This window comes from Anas acuta, chromosome 11 (genome assembly GCF_963932015.1).
Source record: "Anas acuta chromosome 11, bAnaAcu1.1, whole genome shotgun sequence".
Lineage (NCBI taxonomy): Eukaryota > Metazoa > Chordata > Aves > Anseriformes > Anatidae > Anas > Anas acuta.
In genome coordinates this window covers 2,310,775-2,328,017 of record NC_088989.1, presented here as the reverse complement: position 1 = coordinate 2,328,017, position 17,243 = coordinate 2,310,775, and the positions used below count along the sequence as shown (strand labels likewise).

The following is a 17,243-nucleotide window of genomic DNA, read 5'->3' as shown; positions in this document are numbered from 1 at the left end:
TCTTTTGATATGGTAATAAATTTTGATTTTTTTTTAATTGTTAAGGGTACATTTCAATCACTTTTTAAAGCTTGTTTCTGCAGTTAGGAGGGATAGAACTTATTTTTTAATGACTACTGAGATTCTCAAATAATTCACATGACTGAAGGAGCTTTTTTTTTTTTTTTTAAAAAAAATAACTAACTAACTAACTAAATAGATAACATAATAAAATTACGACTACTGGAAATTTTGAGACCAAAACCCCAAAATTCTTATTTTGGATGATACTGCATCTCTTTTTAACCTTAATACTGCTAAGAGCTATATTCATGTGCAGCATGTATAATTCTCGATAGCACCTCAAATCTAAGTCCAAAACCACAAACTGGCCATAAACTCTAATTTAGTCTCTGCCTGTAAATCACACCTATTAAAATCCACTAGCCTTTCCTACAAGGGCATAATGAAGACACAGTGAAGATTTTTCTTAAGGTCTGTGTTTCTGACAGATAACACGTTGTTATTAGGATGTTTATTTTATTAAGTATGCTGATATGTGCTTAATTTTTAATTTTTTAACCTAAACCTCTTAGAAAGTACATTTAATATATATATGCTTAAATTTATTATCACAAAAGCCAGCGTGTAGTTTGAAGAGTGTGAGGTTCACTAATCTCACACATCAATCCGTCCCAGTGCTGTGCTCCCCAGCTTGTACTGGGAGCACCAGGAGCTATTTGGTATCCTTCCTGCGGCATTATCCCAGGGTCTGGTTAAAGACAGAAAGCAGCAGGTTGTAGGCTGAAGAGCAACTGTGTAAATCCCAAGTTATTTTATTGAATTCGATCAGGGCAAGTGTATGTGTATGCCAAAGTATGTTAATCTGGTCAGTGCCAATCTGTCTGTGAGTAGCCCAAATTACTGTAATTTAGATGAAGTTGGAGCACTTCAGTATGATGAAGGGCTTTTTTTTTCTTTTTAGCAGCTGTTTATCAAAGATACACACAGCCAGCTGTGATGGATTTTCGTTTTTTTTTTATAGGAGTGCTGTTTATAAGAGTGTTAATTTAGAAACAAATGTAAATACCATGCTACCAGACCTTGTGGAGGTTACTGTTTCTTTTGTATCTTACGATTGATGGGTGGGACTAGAGGCTAATTGCAAGATTGCTGTTGGCAGTTTCAAGTCAGAGGACACTAATCACCTTTCTGGGAAAAAAAAAAAAAAAAAAAAGGACATTAAAATCTCGCAATAATGCAATAATTAGAATTTCACTGGGCATTGCTGAGGGCCATATGCAGCATATGGACTCCTGTGTCCTCTTCCCAACTATTGTCAGGAAGAAAAACTATGCGAGTGGTAAGAGGATAAAGAGGAGGAGCTACCAGCATCTGTAGTGGCAAAACCTCCAGCCATGTAAGATGCCAAAGCTCATTTGCATCCCTCCGCTCCCTCCTAACTTGGCACCAGCTGAGAGAAAATAAGTTGTCAGAATGTAGAAGCAGCCAATGCACTCCCTCCTCTCCACCTACATACCTGAATTAAGCAGAAAATTAAATTTGCTATATTGCAGGGATACGAGGCGCTAGATGGTGCTGTAACATACACTTTGGCAGATTTTGTTTCTTTGCGAGACTGTCAGCTATACTGCACTGTTGGCTTTGGGCTTTTTATTTTTAGGGGATTCACAACCAACAGTGGAAAAGGTTGATCTTTGACCCAATCCATTTAAATTAGGCTTTTGTGTATTATTACAACATGCTGTTTTGACTACTGTTTGAAAAGAAGTCTGTATAGGCTAATTAAAATAGGAAAAGTCCTACGTATGTACACCATTGATTTCTACTCTGCCAATAAATTGGCTTGTTATACACCGAGTCTGCTAATTCTAGGCAGAACAAAGTAGTATGTCTAACTATTTCAAAATAAAAAGTGACTCTCAATCTTTAGATAATTATTAAATGCTAAAAATAAGATAGCAGTTCCAGGACAATAAAATCTATAATTTACATGGGAGGAAAAAACAAACAAACAAACAAACAAACAACAAAAAAAAAACAGTTACAATGGATACGTGAAGCCATCTTATATCAACAGCCAGTCAGTCCCAGCACTAACAGCACTTGCCGTTTCCCAATGCCTAAGGAAATTCCTGGCTGTAGAAGTCACAGAAATCACAACTTTAGAAGTCAGTGAGCAGCTGAAGAGGTACCACGCTGGGAAGCTGGGCCAGGTCGGGCAGGTGCCTGGTGCCCGATCCATGGAGCACGGCAGCCAGGCGAGCACAGAGGGTCAGCACGGTGCTTCCAGCCTGCTACACTCACCGCCCACCAAGTGAGGCACATTCCCTGCCATTAATTGCAAACCCAGGGCAGGCTCTAGGCTGTAAGCTTCACAACTACTGGGGTGTCAACTTTGCCATCCCAAAGCTGCCACATCATCAGAGCTGTCCATTTCGATACATAAACGTACTCAACCAGAACACAGAGAATGGAGCAAGGCACTTCCAAAAGCTAAAAATCAGTGATGGGCAGGAAGACTACTCCAGAAATAAGTGTGGTTGAACAACGCTTGTGAAGTTAGGGTAGCAGGTGACCAGTTCATCATGAACAGCTAGTGCTTACTTCGGTTGGCATTCTAGAAAGAACAGGGCAAATTTATGACTTTTTTTTAATATTTGTTGCCTAGGTCAGGCTAGCGTGACAAATGAGCAGCTCTGAATATGCAAGAGGCTTTCAGACAAAGAGCCTATTAGCCAAACATGCCTATTACTATGCGTAGCAGCAAATTCTCTTGCCAGTGAACTCTCGCCAAGTAACAATCTAGTTGGCATGTGTGCAAAGCCCATATTCAACACAAGTGACAGACAGCATGGGATATAAAGAAAATGTGACTATAAACAGAAATTCGGTTCAATAAAGAGAATAGAAAGTGAGAAAAAAAAAAAAAAACATTTTAGGTAATGCTAGCTGGAAGGGTATACCAAGTCAAGAGGACCCCATGTCCTTTAGGACTCTTGGCTCTGCATAAATCTGGAGCTTCCAGACAGCTTAGAGATGCGTGTACCCGTCTGAGAAAAGGGGCCAAGACCTGTCCCTGTGTGACTGCTACTTTACAAATAGAGCTGTAAATCAGTGCAGCCGATGGGCAGCTTTTCCAGTTGCTGGTGTAAATTAGAGATGGGCCCTAAAGGCAGATCCTGAGCTGCTCCAGAGTCTCCTCCTGTGGCTGTGGGGAACTGCACTTTACAGAGACCTTCAGAACCGTCCATGGGAAGACGAGCAGAGAACAGCTCCAGTTCCTCCATGCTGATTCCTGAGCTTGAAAAAAATAAAATAAAATAAATTCTTGGGGCTTCTTTAACCTGCACTGTAGACCACTGTGGTTCTCACAGCTCCTGGCCCTCCCTGAAACATCCCTGTAGCTTCAGAGAGAGGTTACACAGACCTCATGTGTCCGCAGGTGGTGTAAGCTTCCAAAGCATTTATCAGAGCTCAGGATCTGATCTTCCCTTTCCTTTTTTTTTTTTTTTTTTCCCATTAAAATTGTTTGGGTTGCCTTTGCTTTAGCTAGTGTAGTTGAGGATAATTCAATTGAATCCTACATTTATTTTTCTTTCTCCATTGTTCTTATTGGATCTGGCTGCACCCATCTTAGCAAAAAGATGGCTGTAAATATAGTTCCAGACAGTACTGCTGAAGAAGATCTGTCTGAACTGAAGTTTCCATGGAGCTCACTTCAGCAATCCCCTGACAATGCAAGTGGTGACAGTTTTATACCTGTATATATTAACCAAGGGACACGATCAAATTGTTCCCATATATTATGTAAAACAACGTAAGTGGTTTATATACATTTAGATAGAGGCAACTAATTAATAAATTGACTTCAGTTTAAAATACAGAGTGCTAAGTATAAGCTAAAAGTGCCATCGCTCATGCACCATCTATTTGGAGCATGCTACTTCCATTATCAATGCAGAAAACTCACCCTGGGCTGAAGAAGATTCAGAGAAGTTAATATGGTGACATCACTTACGTTAATATTGTCCTTTATCTTGGGGAAAACAGCCTCAGTTCTGTTTGAGGTTTTGCTGGCTTCGCATGGCGGCAGTTTATCTCGAGGCGTGTAGCCTCAACAGAGTGTGGAGCTGGAAACGTACACCCAGGCCACAGCTAACACTGACAAGGGACTGAAAGAGACAGCACAGGCTTTGAAACCAAGCCTTTCCTGAGCTTTTTTCACGACAATATAGTGAATTCTAGCAAAGACTGAGTATCCTTTCTTTGCAGATTGCTTCCACAGGTTTTCTCCATCACTTGGGCAGAAAGCTAGATTGTTAGCTTAGCTCCCTGAATATTTTTTTTAGTACTGCTACTGAGTATTGCATCTCTCCGATCCAGGGGTAGTTGTACAGCAAAGACAGAAGAAAAGGTTTACACTTTGTAAGCTGCAGTGTAATAGACATAAAAGCCAAACTCTGCTGAATTTCTGCCTGAGGTGGCAGAGGAACGGGTACTCCAGAGACGCTCTCATGCTTTTGCAGCTCTCACAGTTCCATTGCCCTTGACCCTCAAATAGGTGAGGGCAGCCTGGATCCCCTGGGTAATGGCATGTTGGGCAATATAGCGAGACTAGCTGTACTTTCTACCTGCCTCGACGTGCTCTTTGCTATCTCCTGGTGCGATGCTTCAGAACAGTCACACTCTGAAAGAAATCTCAGGAAACCTTTAAACTGCTTTTCAGCCACTTTGAAGAACACGGGAGACATGAAAGAGCTGGAAATCACAGAGCCTGGCCTGACAACTCATTCTGGGCACCCCAGCTCCACTGAGCTCACAGAAGCCTACAGTCAATGCTACTTCATGTCAGACACCAGCTGCAGCTGTGTAGATTGAGGACAACCCCAGCCCTGCTCTCGCTGCTACCCAGCACGGGGACCCGTGGCTTGTCCTCCTGGAGCGCAGCCACAGCCTCAGAGAGGCGCTTTCATTCCCCTTCTGCCCCACGTTTAACATCCATCCTGCTGCCACTTTTGTCTCCGTTGGAAGGTTAAAAGAAAAAAGATCCAACTGCCAACCGTATGGATAAGGAAGCCTCTCTCATGTTCAAAACTACTTACAGAGCAGCACTTTGCTAGCATATCCGTCACATTGAGAGGGTTCTGCTCCCTGCGAGAGGCTCCGAGTGGAGCACGGAGCTACCAGCGGCGAAGGGCTTCAGAGAAAGTGCCAGTGAACGCCTCTGCCGGGAACGAGAGGACAATGTACCTGCTGGAAAATGGAAATTCTTACTCATCGCAAGATGCTGTAGGCATTTGATTACCACCGGTTTCAAAGGCCTGGCTGAACATTCAGCTGGCACCCAATTAGCTCTCAGCCGTAACCTCAGAAGGGTTTTAATGTATTTGTGCACTGAGTGCAGGCTGCGTGCGCCAGTGGAGGTTCAGAGGTCCGGATGAGTGGGTGGGTGGATATGCACTGCCCCAGGTAGGAAGCGGTTGTGGCAATGCTCGTTAAAAGGGTTTCTCCACTGAATAGATTTCACACGCAAAATAATAAACCAGTTCTTCAAAAAACATCGCTTGTATCGACCCTATGATTTGTTTAATGCCTAAAATATTAGATAAAGCAGGGAGATTATGGAAGGAGACATTCTAAAAATATACACACTGATACATAAAGTGCAGTAATCGTATTTTAAGCTGTTACCTAATTGCAGGGAATTACTGCATTACAGAAAAAAAAAAAAAAAAAAGGAAAAAAAAAAAAAAAAACAGCAATTCATTCCTCAGAGTTATCACACCAAATTTTCACCTTGTTTAAGGGCAGATGTACAGAGAATCCAAAAGGAAACAGATGTTTTCAAACCATCACAGCTCATTTATAGGGATAATTACCTGCAAACAGTAAGGTTATTAACATTATTAGTTGAATATCATGATTTATCAAGCATGAAAAATTCATCGAAGTAGAAGTTCTGCTACAGAAGTCCCACTTAGGATTAATTTCCTTCAATGGCTGAGTAGATTTTTCAGCAATGCATCATAGTTTGTTGGCCATTCACAAACTCTTCCACAACGAACTGACCTTTATTAGCGACCTGACATTAGCAGTGGCAAACAAGAATAGCAAGAACCAGTACTGATATACAGATATACTCCAGTCCAAATCTCCAGGTAAATACCTGTTTTTCCCATTGCATTTCATTCATTCTTTTTCATGTAAATTGAATATTGTAGGCTCTTACAGATCTGAAGTAGGCACTGTCTAAATAAGTATCATACAGCTGGGCATGCTTTTTTTACAAGATACCCAATGCTTTTTAAATAATATATTTTGTACATGTCATTTTTTACTAGCATAAAGATGAACAAAATAGAATGGAGGCCAATTCATTTTGTCTTTGCCTAAACTTCAGAAAATTCAGTCAGTCAATTAATTTTTACTACAAATGCAGACACATAAAGAACTTGCCATTGGTCTGAAAGATTGTGGTGGGCGAGAAAATTGTATTTATTCTCTCATTTAAAATTTCCTATATTTTTCTTAAAATCTTACCATCCATGCCATGTTATGGAAAGTAAATCTAAAAAAAAGCAATACTCCTAAAGCAGAACTGGATTCATTTTCCAAACTGGGACATATGTCATTCCTTTGTTCTTCTGAAAAGCATCCCTACAGCACCTGTAACGTAAGGAAGCGAGATGGGGAGCAGAGCATTAAGCTAAATGGCCTTTTGGAAACACGGAGGGAAAGCTGTACAAATGATGTATGGTGAAAGGTCAGCTAAACACAAAATTCCTCGTGTTTTCTTTATAATGTTTTGTTTTTTCTCCTGGATAAGTAGGGTCTGAAATAAAAAAGAGGCCTGACTATAAATGTTTTCACTGACTGGATCATTAGGGTCCGGTAATCAAATGGGAGAAGACTAGTCCTTTTGTAAAACACAAAATGGAATAATTCTCTTTTAATGTCCTATTTATTAGGAGTTGAAGGAGGCGCAGTTACAAACCAAGAAGCCCCATTTCCCCTGAGTGCAGGGATCACATCTAATTGCATTCAGCCCAGAGCAGCCACGACAGCGAGAGGAGCAAGAATCGATACCGCAGTGGAGATGCTTTCCCCATCACACTTCAGCGAGCTTTACCGTTCATCAGACAAAGGTACTTTCTGCATAATTAGTCTGCAGACACAACAGGGTTTTAACGCTGGCAGCCAAGAACACAGGTTCAGAAAGTTGATGATAATTCATAGGTTTCCGTGCAGGGAAGTCTCCAAGTGCTGCAGCCCAATTTACTTCATATCAAGCACTTCATGCTTCGTGCTACAACTGATGGATTTCTTGCTCTTTCAAACCACTTTATTTTGGGGGGTAGGTTTGCGACAGTTCCCAATATAATTCCTAAAATCAGTGGATTCAGGGATATTTTAAAGGAGCAGCTCCTTGCATGATGGTTATCAAGGAACCTTTTTCCAGCTGCCTTAGATCTTGCCAGAAAGGGACAAACTGGATGTTGTATGAACAGCATTGCTTACCTTGAGGCATCCGGGGGCTAATTTCCCAAGAGAAATCTCTCCTGGCGACTGCTGCAGGACTCTGGGTCCCCAAGTCCCTCAGAACATACAAAGGGGTTGGAAACAAGATGAAAATTGTAGCTCAATATTATTTGAATCTAGCCTAAATTGCAGTTCTGCATCCCACGATCAGTTAAATGTGTGCACTTGTCAGTCAGTGGCGCTCGCTTGGCAGCCGAGCAGTCCCTGCGTTCAGGTAACTCCTGCATCTCACTGAAAACAAGAGCTTGCAGAAGTCACGGTCAAACCAGAACACTGCTCCATGAAACAGACCTGCTGCTAGTTATCCCTGACACGTATTGTCTGTAACATTTAGAACAAACACTGCAGATCTCACAGCCACTCTTGACTAGATTAGATGGCAATGTTTATGATTTTGTTAATTACAAAAGAGCTAAGTGATGCCATTCAACAGAGACATTAATTTAAATTTTGACCGTGCTTTGATGCAGTCGTATTCTTCGGAGCTGCGAGGCCAGTCTTCCTTTGCAACTGCAGCTTTGTCCTGTGCACCAGCAATAACCTAGGGAAGGCATCCTTGTCAGGTCTGCAGATGGCACCGGGTTGGGAACAACCGGGGAAATGAGGAGCTCAAAGACAAGGTCCTGGGTGTGCGGCGATCAACACTGTGTATCCACAGGACTCTTACACAAATTCCTGCTTGAGAAATACAGAACAAAGCCAGCAGATGATTAGTGGGAAACAAAAGCAAGGACACTCAAGAACAGTGTGGTTGGGAAAGATCTGAAATGTTGTCGTATGACTGGCTGTATCCCTGAGTTACCTCAGTGAGGAAGACAGAGCCCAAAGACTGCACACAGGACGGCTGTCTCGTCTTTCTGAAACAGAACCAAAGGGAAGAATACATGTCACTGATAAAACAATTATTAAATAATTGCGTGCAAATAGGCTTAGGACTGAATTATATCAATTACATTTAATTATCATCTGTGTAATGCTTTCCAGGCATAAAATAGCATTTAACAATGAAGAATTCTTGGAATTAATCCTATTTAACATTTTCTTAAAACCATCTTTGCAGCATTAGCAAACTGCTAAACATGAATGCCTCCATAGCCAAATCAGGTAGTACTCCGAAGTTTTAGGGTGACTGGCAGTTCTTCTGTATGGAAGAGTAAAATTGTACCTGAAACCAAGTTCCTCTTGAAGCTGGCAGTAATAAATAAATCAATATTGATCACGTTTTAAAAATAACCACTTTCTTGGTATTGCTATTGATTCTAGCAGGGCTGACTAAAGAAAGGATATACAGGATATACATAAGTAGAGCAACAAAAGAAGAGTTGGATATTAATGTCATCTTTTATCTTCGCAGGCTCTAATATGGCTAGAAGGTATTGATTACCTTAAAAGCCCCTAATAACTAGAGAACTATTGACTTAATATTTTCTCTAATCCTCCATGAAATTTTACAGTAAGTCCTGATGTATTTGCTGTTAAGGGTTTTAGGGCTGAACTATATCATATACTTATTTGAAGTGTCAGCTGTAAGGCTTACACTGCAGTTGATGGGAACTATGTTAAAGGTGAGTAATAACTCCAGAGATTTAAGTATGGTTGTAAGGACTTTGGAAATAGATACATCTCCTAATGCATATTATTCTATAACTGTTTGCCTTTTAAGTAATCTGTATAATTAATGTAATATGAATTTATTTTCATTCAGTGGAAGTGTTGGTGCTGTTCATAATCACTTAACTATAGCTGTCCTGAAAATCGCCCCCACAGTGCCAGGCTCGCAGCCCCTCGTGCTTGCTGCAGCAGCACCAGGGGCAGCTTCGTCCTGGCTGGTGCAGCACCTCGACTGCCTTCACGCTGCTGCCGCAGTCCCAAAACCACCCAGGCCCTTCTGCCTCCATAAACCTCACCTGGGTCCAAATTGCTGATGCAGAGAGAAAAGCTTGGCAGTTCCCTTAAGCCCACTTCTGTACTTTCCAAGTGTATTTACGGAAATGCTTTCATGAGCCTGCTGCCCAACACCAGAACTGCAGAAACATCTCTTTGCTCTTTCAAAACAGATAAAAGATTGGTAGATTAAGAAAGCGCTAGTTGAAAAAACACTATAGAAAGAGAAGTGCAATTACAGAGCTCATTCAAACTCGCATCCTTTACAGCACTTGAACAACACAAAGGAGCCTCGGTAGGTTAACTCACATTTTCAAAGGACCTTTACGTTGTGAAGGTGATACACAGCAAGATCCAGCAAAGAAGAATAGATTTTTCCCCCCCTTTCTTCCAATAAAACTAAGGGCTTCTCTTGATCCCATGAGTTACATCTAATCCTTATTGATTGGTTTTGGCTCAATCCTCTAATCACTTATTTATGGAAATATCTTTATTATAAAAGCCGTCTCATTAAAACAAATGGGACGGCGGGGGCAGGTTGCTCATGTGCTTTTTGGCAGGAGCGGGGGCCCAGCTTCTCAGAGCCATTTAAGCATTAAACTCCGTCTTAAGTGCTGCATCCCTGTGGGTTTCATCAGTCCCCTGGGCTGGTTCAGCACCTCTGGGGCTTGCTCCTTGCTGCAGCAGCGGGGTCAGAGCAGGCAGAGGCCGGGAGCACAGCGCTGGGAGCACAGCACCGGGGGCAGCAGGGCCCGAGCCGTGCCCTTAGCCGAGCACTCAGAGCACAGCACCTAATTATTTTAATGACTGGAAATGAACTGTGAATTTCTTAAGAGCGAAACATTTTCAGTCAATCTACCCACATTAATAACAGACTGTTAGAGACTGCTTATATCTTTAATACCATGAAGTGCAGCTGCTACGTTTCCCTGCTTAATATTAGGCCAAGTGTTAAAGTATCAAGCTTTATATGCTTCTGACGAAATAAATGAAAAGGACAAAAAGGAAAACTCCCACAGCACCCTGCACCTGAGCCGTGTTGGCTGCACTGCCAGCTCTCATCTGTGCATCCCAGGGGTGAGGTGGCCGGGAAGGAGCCAGGACCAGCCCCGGGAGCCCCAGCACTGCAGGATGCACCGCTGCAAAGGGGCCAGCTGGGGGTCTGGCCCAATTATTGCACTGCAGTTCTTCCTGCTTTAATTGTGCTGCTCGCTGCTGATTTGCTTTTTCTTTCTATATCCAAGAAAATGCATGGGATGTAATCAGGAGCATGAGACACTACAGCCAGCATTTGCCAGTTTAGAGAGTGTGAGTAGCTCCATCAGAGGCAGAAGTTGAAGCAGCTTTAACAGACAATTTTCAGACAGTTCCGAGCATTCATGCAGAAAGAAATCACCTAAAATCATGATTCATTTTTTAAAATGCTGCCCGAGCTTGAGTCCCTTCAAAATGAAAATGTCATTACTAATTCAGGTAAGTTTTCATGCAGTCACAAATGCTGGCACACGAGTTCAGCACACACAAGCAGGTGACAGCAGCTCACCCTGTGCCTGGGCTGCTCCCCAGAGCCCCTCCCCATGCAGCCCAGGGGGGAGACCCTGCTCAGCCTCCCCACGATGCCGGGAAAGCCACCCATAAACCAAACCCATGAGCTGTGTCTTCCTCTTGTGGGAGCATCAAAAGCGTATCAGATTGCAAATGGAGCAGAGATTAAACATAGCTTTTAATGGATCTGCAAACACTTGCATTTGAGAAAAACAACAGAGCATAAATTCATTTACCACTAAATAAACTCCCTGCTTTTTCCTACACCGCCTGCTTGCGTTCAGCTGCAGCACTCACTGCCTCTGTAAACGTCTTCCCCCGGTTCAGGCAGTACCGAGTTGCTTATTTTGTGACCACACACACCTTTTTGCTCTCGGGCATAGAACGGACCACAAGGTGTTTCAGAGAGTGTTCAGACTAAGTCTCCTGAACGTGGGCAGTGATACCCAGGGCAGTCCTGCACCTCCAAACCCGGGGCCGCACAGCACGCATTGGACAGCATCAGCAATTCACAAAGAACTAATGGGATCGAGTTTTTTCTTTTCTGTTACACCAACAAAGTTATGCACTCACTTCTCTCATTTTTTTTCAATACTGAATAATGCAGCATCTCAGCTATGCTACTGAAATACAATCACTGCTTACATCACTGCAGTATCTGTTATTACTTCTGCTTAGCTTGGATGACTTTGCAGGCACCCAGTTGGCTCCAGAGCAACTTGAGTCCCCCAGTCTACCTCTGCCTTCTGCTTCAGCTGCACAGATCCATTAACCTGGCTCTTGGGTAGAAATAACCACAGCTCACCACCCCTGCTACCCTCCCCACACCCTCAGGGCTGCCAGGCATTGACCTGCCCCCTGTGGGGTCCTCACTTGGACAGCCAAAAACCCAGAATGTTGCCTGAGCAGGGCACTGCCTCTGGCCCTGCCCAGCACCCTCACAGCACAGCTTCTCTGGAGCCCATAAACCACAGAACCAGGATGAATTTCCCTCCAGCAATTTTCCTTTTGCCCATTACCACATGTACAAATGTAACATAACTGCGCATTTCTTTGCGGCTCCGAAAGAAAGAATTGTGTAGATGTTTATTAAACAACAGAGTTGGATGGAATTAGCCACATTATGTTGTCTGGAATATGAAAGTTAATTGGAAGACACGATGATTTACTAAAGTTTGAAATACCGAATGGCTTTTTGAGTAAGTTAACGACAACCAGAATCAGAATATAACCGCGGAAAATGGAAATTTTATTTTAATTCCTACCACAATACTTTTGTAAACGAGCCTGCTCTCGCCTCATTGTGTGAGGTTTATCACAGCTCAGTTTCCTGTACGTACTTAAATGTTATCCGAGGGTATGTTAAATACGGCGACCAGCTCACATCCATCACAGGACACTGGAAGAGAGATTTCATTTTCCTAACTAAAGCGCCAGAGGCGAGAGGGCCTGGCAGCTGTGGGGAGCTCCTGGGCAGAGCACAATGAAGAGCAGCAGCCAGACAGTAGGGAGGAGGAGGAGGAGGAGGAGGAGCGAAGGCTGGTGGGGAAGGCACGTGCCTCATTTTCAGTACCCAAGGAGTGCTTCCAACAGTGGAGTGTAATGAAAAAATACAACAAAATAAAAAAGGAAAGAAGATAACTGAGCAGTGTGCCTGTGCACTAACTGCCCTGTCCCTGCTCACAGTGCGTTACTGCTGGGCTGGATTCAAGGCGGAGGTGCTACACTGACCATGCCATGCCCTGAAGGACTTTCAAACACCTCACGAATTCTGTCCCAGCTCCTTTCTAGGGCACAGAACTAAATTCTCTTGATTTTTTTTTCAACCAGAATTTTGGCCAAGACGTTTTTCGTATTGGGAGATGATCAAACTCCCCCACCACACCATGCCAGGAAACATAATCCTGTTTCCTCAGCAGCTTTCCATTCTCCTCCTCTCCCATGAAGGATCTGCCTCCTCATCCTCTTCTTCCTCCTCCTCATTCTCCTCCTCCATGACAGTGGCCAGAGGCCCTGAGAGAAGAGTGCCCATCTCCTTCAGGCCTCCTCCCCACCTTAGCGTTCACACCTCGCTCGGTGTGACTGGAGATCTCCACCACAGGCCCGAAGGAGCCCTCGCTGGCAGCCAGGGCCTCCCCCTAAGAGCAGGTGGGCACTGACATGAGGGACACGAATCCCATTTGCACGCGTTGGGGACCAGATCCTCTCAGCATTTTGTTAGAATCCTTTCTTCCTCCTTCATTCCTCTTTACGCCTCTCTCCCACTGGTCTCTTAATCCTTGTGCTCAGCGGGCTGTTTATTGTTGATGTAAACATCCCCCACTGCTGCCTCTTGTTCCCTTCCAGCCCTCCTGAAACATTTGGCTTCTCCTGCCCTTCCCAGCATAACACAGCCCAGCCCAGCCCAGCCCTGCAGGCCTTTTGGTTTAACACTCCTTATTCTTCTTCAGTTGCTCTTCCAAAACCAAAAAGTGCTGCGTTTCAACACCAGCGACTAAGACAAACCAGCCTCACAGCTTCAGTGTTTGGCTCCTCCAGCACACATGGAGCTCCCACAGAGCTCTGCCAAGGGACATCTGAGTTTACTACAGATTTAAAGATCACGCCTTTCCAGAAGCATCAGCTCCTACACAACAGGAAATTAAAACTATTAACATCTTTAGGATTATTTTTTCTTCGGCCAAAACCAAACCTCTGTTCCAAGGGAATTATTTTTCTGTACAAATTCCTGAGATGTTGCTATCTGCATGTTCTTCTGTAAGGACAGAGGAAAAAAAATAAATTATGCAATGCTATAGGCTTAAAATAAGTGGAAAAGAGAAAAAAATGCTATATCTGAAAGAAACATTTGCAAGTGAAAACATATCACTCAACGTAAATTCTTCCAGAACTGACAACAGAGAAAAGTTGTCAAGCGTTGGTCCAAATTTTTCCTTACATTTGGTACTTTTCACAGCCACCTCCGTGCCTCCCCCAAATTCCACGGGCCCGTGGCAGGGAGAGGTGAGGTGGGGGGACTGCTGCAGGCTGCTTGGGGCCTCCCAGTGAAGGGACAATTGCTCTTGGATCGAAGCATGTCACATTCCCACTGGTCACAAAGAAAATCTGTAATTTAAAGAAGAGTGATCTGGGGTAATAAGGTTTTGCAGGGAAGATAATCCGGGTAGAGATGCCTGAGAAACTGAAGAGGGCCTTCAAGCAGCCGGGGAAGACCTCCAAGCAAAGCGTGGTTGTTGGCACAGAGTCCTGGGGCTCCTGGGAGGATTTAGGTTCCCACAGCTCCTGGCAGGGCAGAGATGCTGCTCAGGTACCAGCTGTGGAAGGGGATTTGTGACTGGCACGATGTGAACTTGCTGTGTGTGGGTTGACTAGCTTCCCGCATGAATGTATTGACCTAGTTTTCTGGCAAATCCTGGAGTTATACCCATGAAAAAATATTGTACTAACTTTTCAGAACACATACCGGAGAAAGGAAATGGTGTTACATATATCAAATAGGTCCTTTTTCACTTACAACTATTTCATTCGGTTTAGCAGTACATAGGAAATGAAATGCAATAAGGCTGCTACAGGCTCATCCATACACTCCTTATTAATTCCCCAGTGCCTCCCCTCAGCGCATCACTTAAGGTAAGAATACATCTCCCTGTGCCTCCTAACCCATGGCTATTTTAAGAAATACTGAGCGAGGCACTAGGGTTCAGCAGGACACTTTGTCAGCAAATTGATTGGGATTTGCATGGAAGGGCAGTTTGCACACACCCTGTCCCTCAGAGCATGCACAAGTGTTAACCACGAAGTGAATTCCCTTGCAATTTATAGCCCTGCTTTTTCCAATTTGCTCCGCTAACTCATTCAGCTCCTGGCAGGTCTCAATTCCAGCCACGGGATTGTTCAGCACAAAACAAAATGACATTGTCGCCCTAATCGATTCGAACTCGTGCTAACCTGCGAGTTACGTGCACGTCTCCTGGATGGTTTTTGTGCTGTGAGTGCTCCCTGGGTGCTGCTCAGCGCCAGCCCGGAGGCGGCAGCAGCAGCACGAGCTGTCCCCACCATTGCTCTGTGGCACAAACACAATCCGGGACGTGATTGTCCCTCCTCTTACACAGCTCCATGGCACGACAGGTAAGGTGAGGTTGGCCAGGACATCACATTCCTCTGACCAGCCATTCTGCTTCCTAGCATTTAAACCCATACTGCCATCTATTTTGGGTGAAGAATTTACAGAAACTGAAAAAATCTATAACAAGAATAAGTTAAAATAAATTGCTCACAGACTTGGAAACAGAACTATGATGCCTGGCAGCTGTGCTGGAGCAAAGGGCTTCCTCCTCCCATGGTCCTGGGTCCATGGCTGGCATGGGGAAAGACACTGGAAAAGGAGGAAGGGGAGCTGCAGAGCAGCTCAGGGGCTGTTTGTGTCTGTGCACCACCACCACAAGGGAAATACAGACAATATCTGGGCTTCTGTTAAAAAGCACTGATTTCTCACCAATGTGGGTAAAGGAAAAGACAGGTTCATGTGCAGTGCTGCCCATCAGTACTGTGATATGGGCCCAAGAAGATGAGAAAGAAATGCCTGTAACATTTTCTCCCAGTGTCTTACACCTTGCTGCACACCTTGGTGGAAGTGATGCCATCTCCTGTGAAAACACATAGGAAGCTGCTTCCTACTTCTACAAAGTAACAAAAAAAAAAAAAGGAAAAAGAAAAAAAAAAAAAGGAAAAAGAAAAAAAAAAACATCTTAGAGATTATTCAGTTCAGAGAGACTGTTCCAGCCAGAAAGTAATCCTTAATGTCACGTTCCACCATGGGCAGAGTAAGGGTTATGCCTTGGCCACTACACAGCAAACATCAAAAGGATGAAACCACGAGACAAGACTAACCAATATAGGTTAGTGATGCGCTGCCCTCCTCTGAAGCCCCTTGTCATCTCTGAGGAAATCCTGGCACACTTTTACCTAAAGTTTCCACTGATTAGGTTAACCAGCATCTCAGAAATAACACTTAGATGTTTTATGTCCTTAAACAGTCATACACTGATTAAAAAACAGTACCTCCATGATGGGAGCAGGCATTTTAGTTACATTTTTAGAGTCAACACATCTAAATATTTGAAGATCACTGCCAATCTTTACCTTTAAGCAGCATAGCACCGCACAGGGAGGGTCAGACTCCTTCTTTAAATATTTACAAGAAATCCACTGTGTTCTTGCTTGGAGACTGCAAGGCAATCTAAAAGCTCAGAGAAATACCACAGCCCTCCGCCTGCCTTTCCTGACTGCAGGATCCAAATGGGTTTTCTCTACATTCAACTTTGATCAGCTTTCCTCTGCCTCTTCTGTGCTGCATCGGAATATTTGGGATTTCTGTCATTAATATAGGGCCAGGACAGAGCTGATAACAGGGGCTGGGTTTCCCAGTCCCCAGATTTTGGCCCTTCTGAGTGTGGATGAGCACCAGGAGATGCTCAGCCAGCCTTTTTAATTTTTAATTATTAATATTTTTTAATTTGAGATAAGAAAATGCAAAGAGATTAAGAGCAGGCAGCAGCACGTGACAACACAGAAAAATGGCTGTCTTGGTACAATTAGCACCTAAAATGCAGGTGCATTTTGGCTGCACAACCCAGGAGCATCGCCCCCGTGCTGGTTAGGTGCAGGGCTGTAAATCCCTGTCCTGCCTAACAGCTGCGGCCCGAGCTGCGATGGGCAGCCCAGCTCTGTCAATTAGGGGCATGGAAATTCATCCTCCTCACTAGCTTCATTAGGAAAACAGGTTATTACATGTAGGATCAACTCACGTGAGCATAAACAAAAATCTCTTTCTTAAGCCTCGTTTGGACAGATGGTTTTTCCACGTTTGTGGAAAAAGGGTTCATTTTTCAGCACGAGGAGGTGGGCTAATCGCCTCCTAATTAACACCAGCTCTCAGCATGGGGCTGGCTGCAGAGCACAGTCTTTGAGGGGAAGGTATTGGATGTATCCAACATTCTTACACAAATTCCAGACATAAAAAAGAAATCGCAAAACTACTATTGTTTTGGCTAACCTCAGGAACATTTATATTCAAGAAAATCCTACAGCTGGGGTCTTGATTCTTCCCCATTTTAAACCATCTCCCAAGAAAAACCCGAATAAAGGCTACGCAGGAGCTCAGAGTCTATTTTCTTACGAGGTGAACCACATATACCCGAAGAATAAAGTGACAATTTCTTCATGTTTCTGAGTTATGGATTGGAAAAATAGTCTCAGCAACATTGATCAAT

General features: G+C 43.6%; 1 protein-coding gene across 2 annotated transcripts in view; it reads right to left on the bottom strand.

Moving 5' to 3' along the window:
• Positions 1-6,937: 6,937 nt before the first annotated feature.
• Positions 6,938-17,243, bottom strand: part of LOC137862389 (uncharacterized) — a 36,336-nt gene continuing 26,030 nt past the window's right edge. For both annotated transcript variants that reach the window (XM_068694388.1, XM_068694387.1), the window contains 3 exons: positions 9,450-9,587; positions 8,345-8,395; positions 6,938-8,217 (listed from right to left, as the gene is read on the bottom strand). In XM_068694388.1, coding sequence (XP_068550489.1) covers positions 8,181-8,217; positions 8,345-8,395; positions 9,450-9,587 — 226 coding nt within the window. In that variant the 3' untranslated portion in view covers positions 6,938-8,180. The remainder of the gene's footprint in view (positions 8,218-8,344; positions 8,396-9,449; positions 9,588-17,243) is intronic.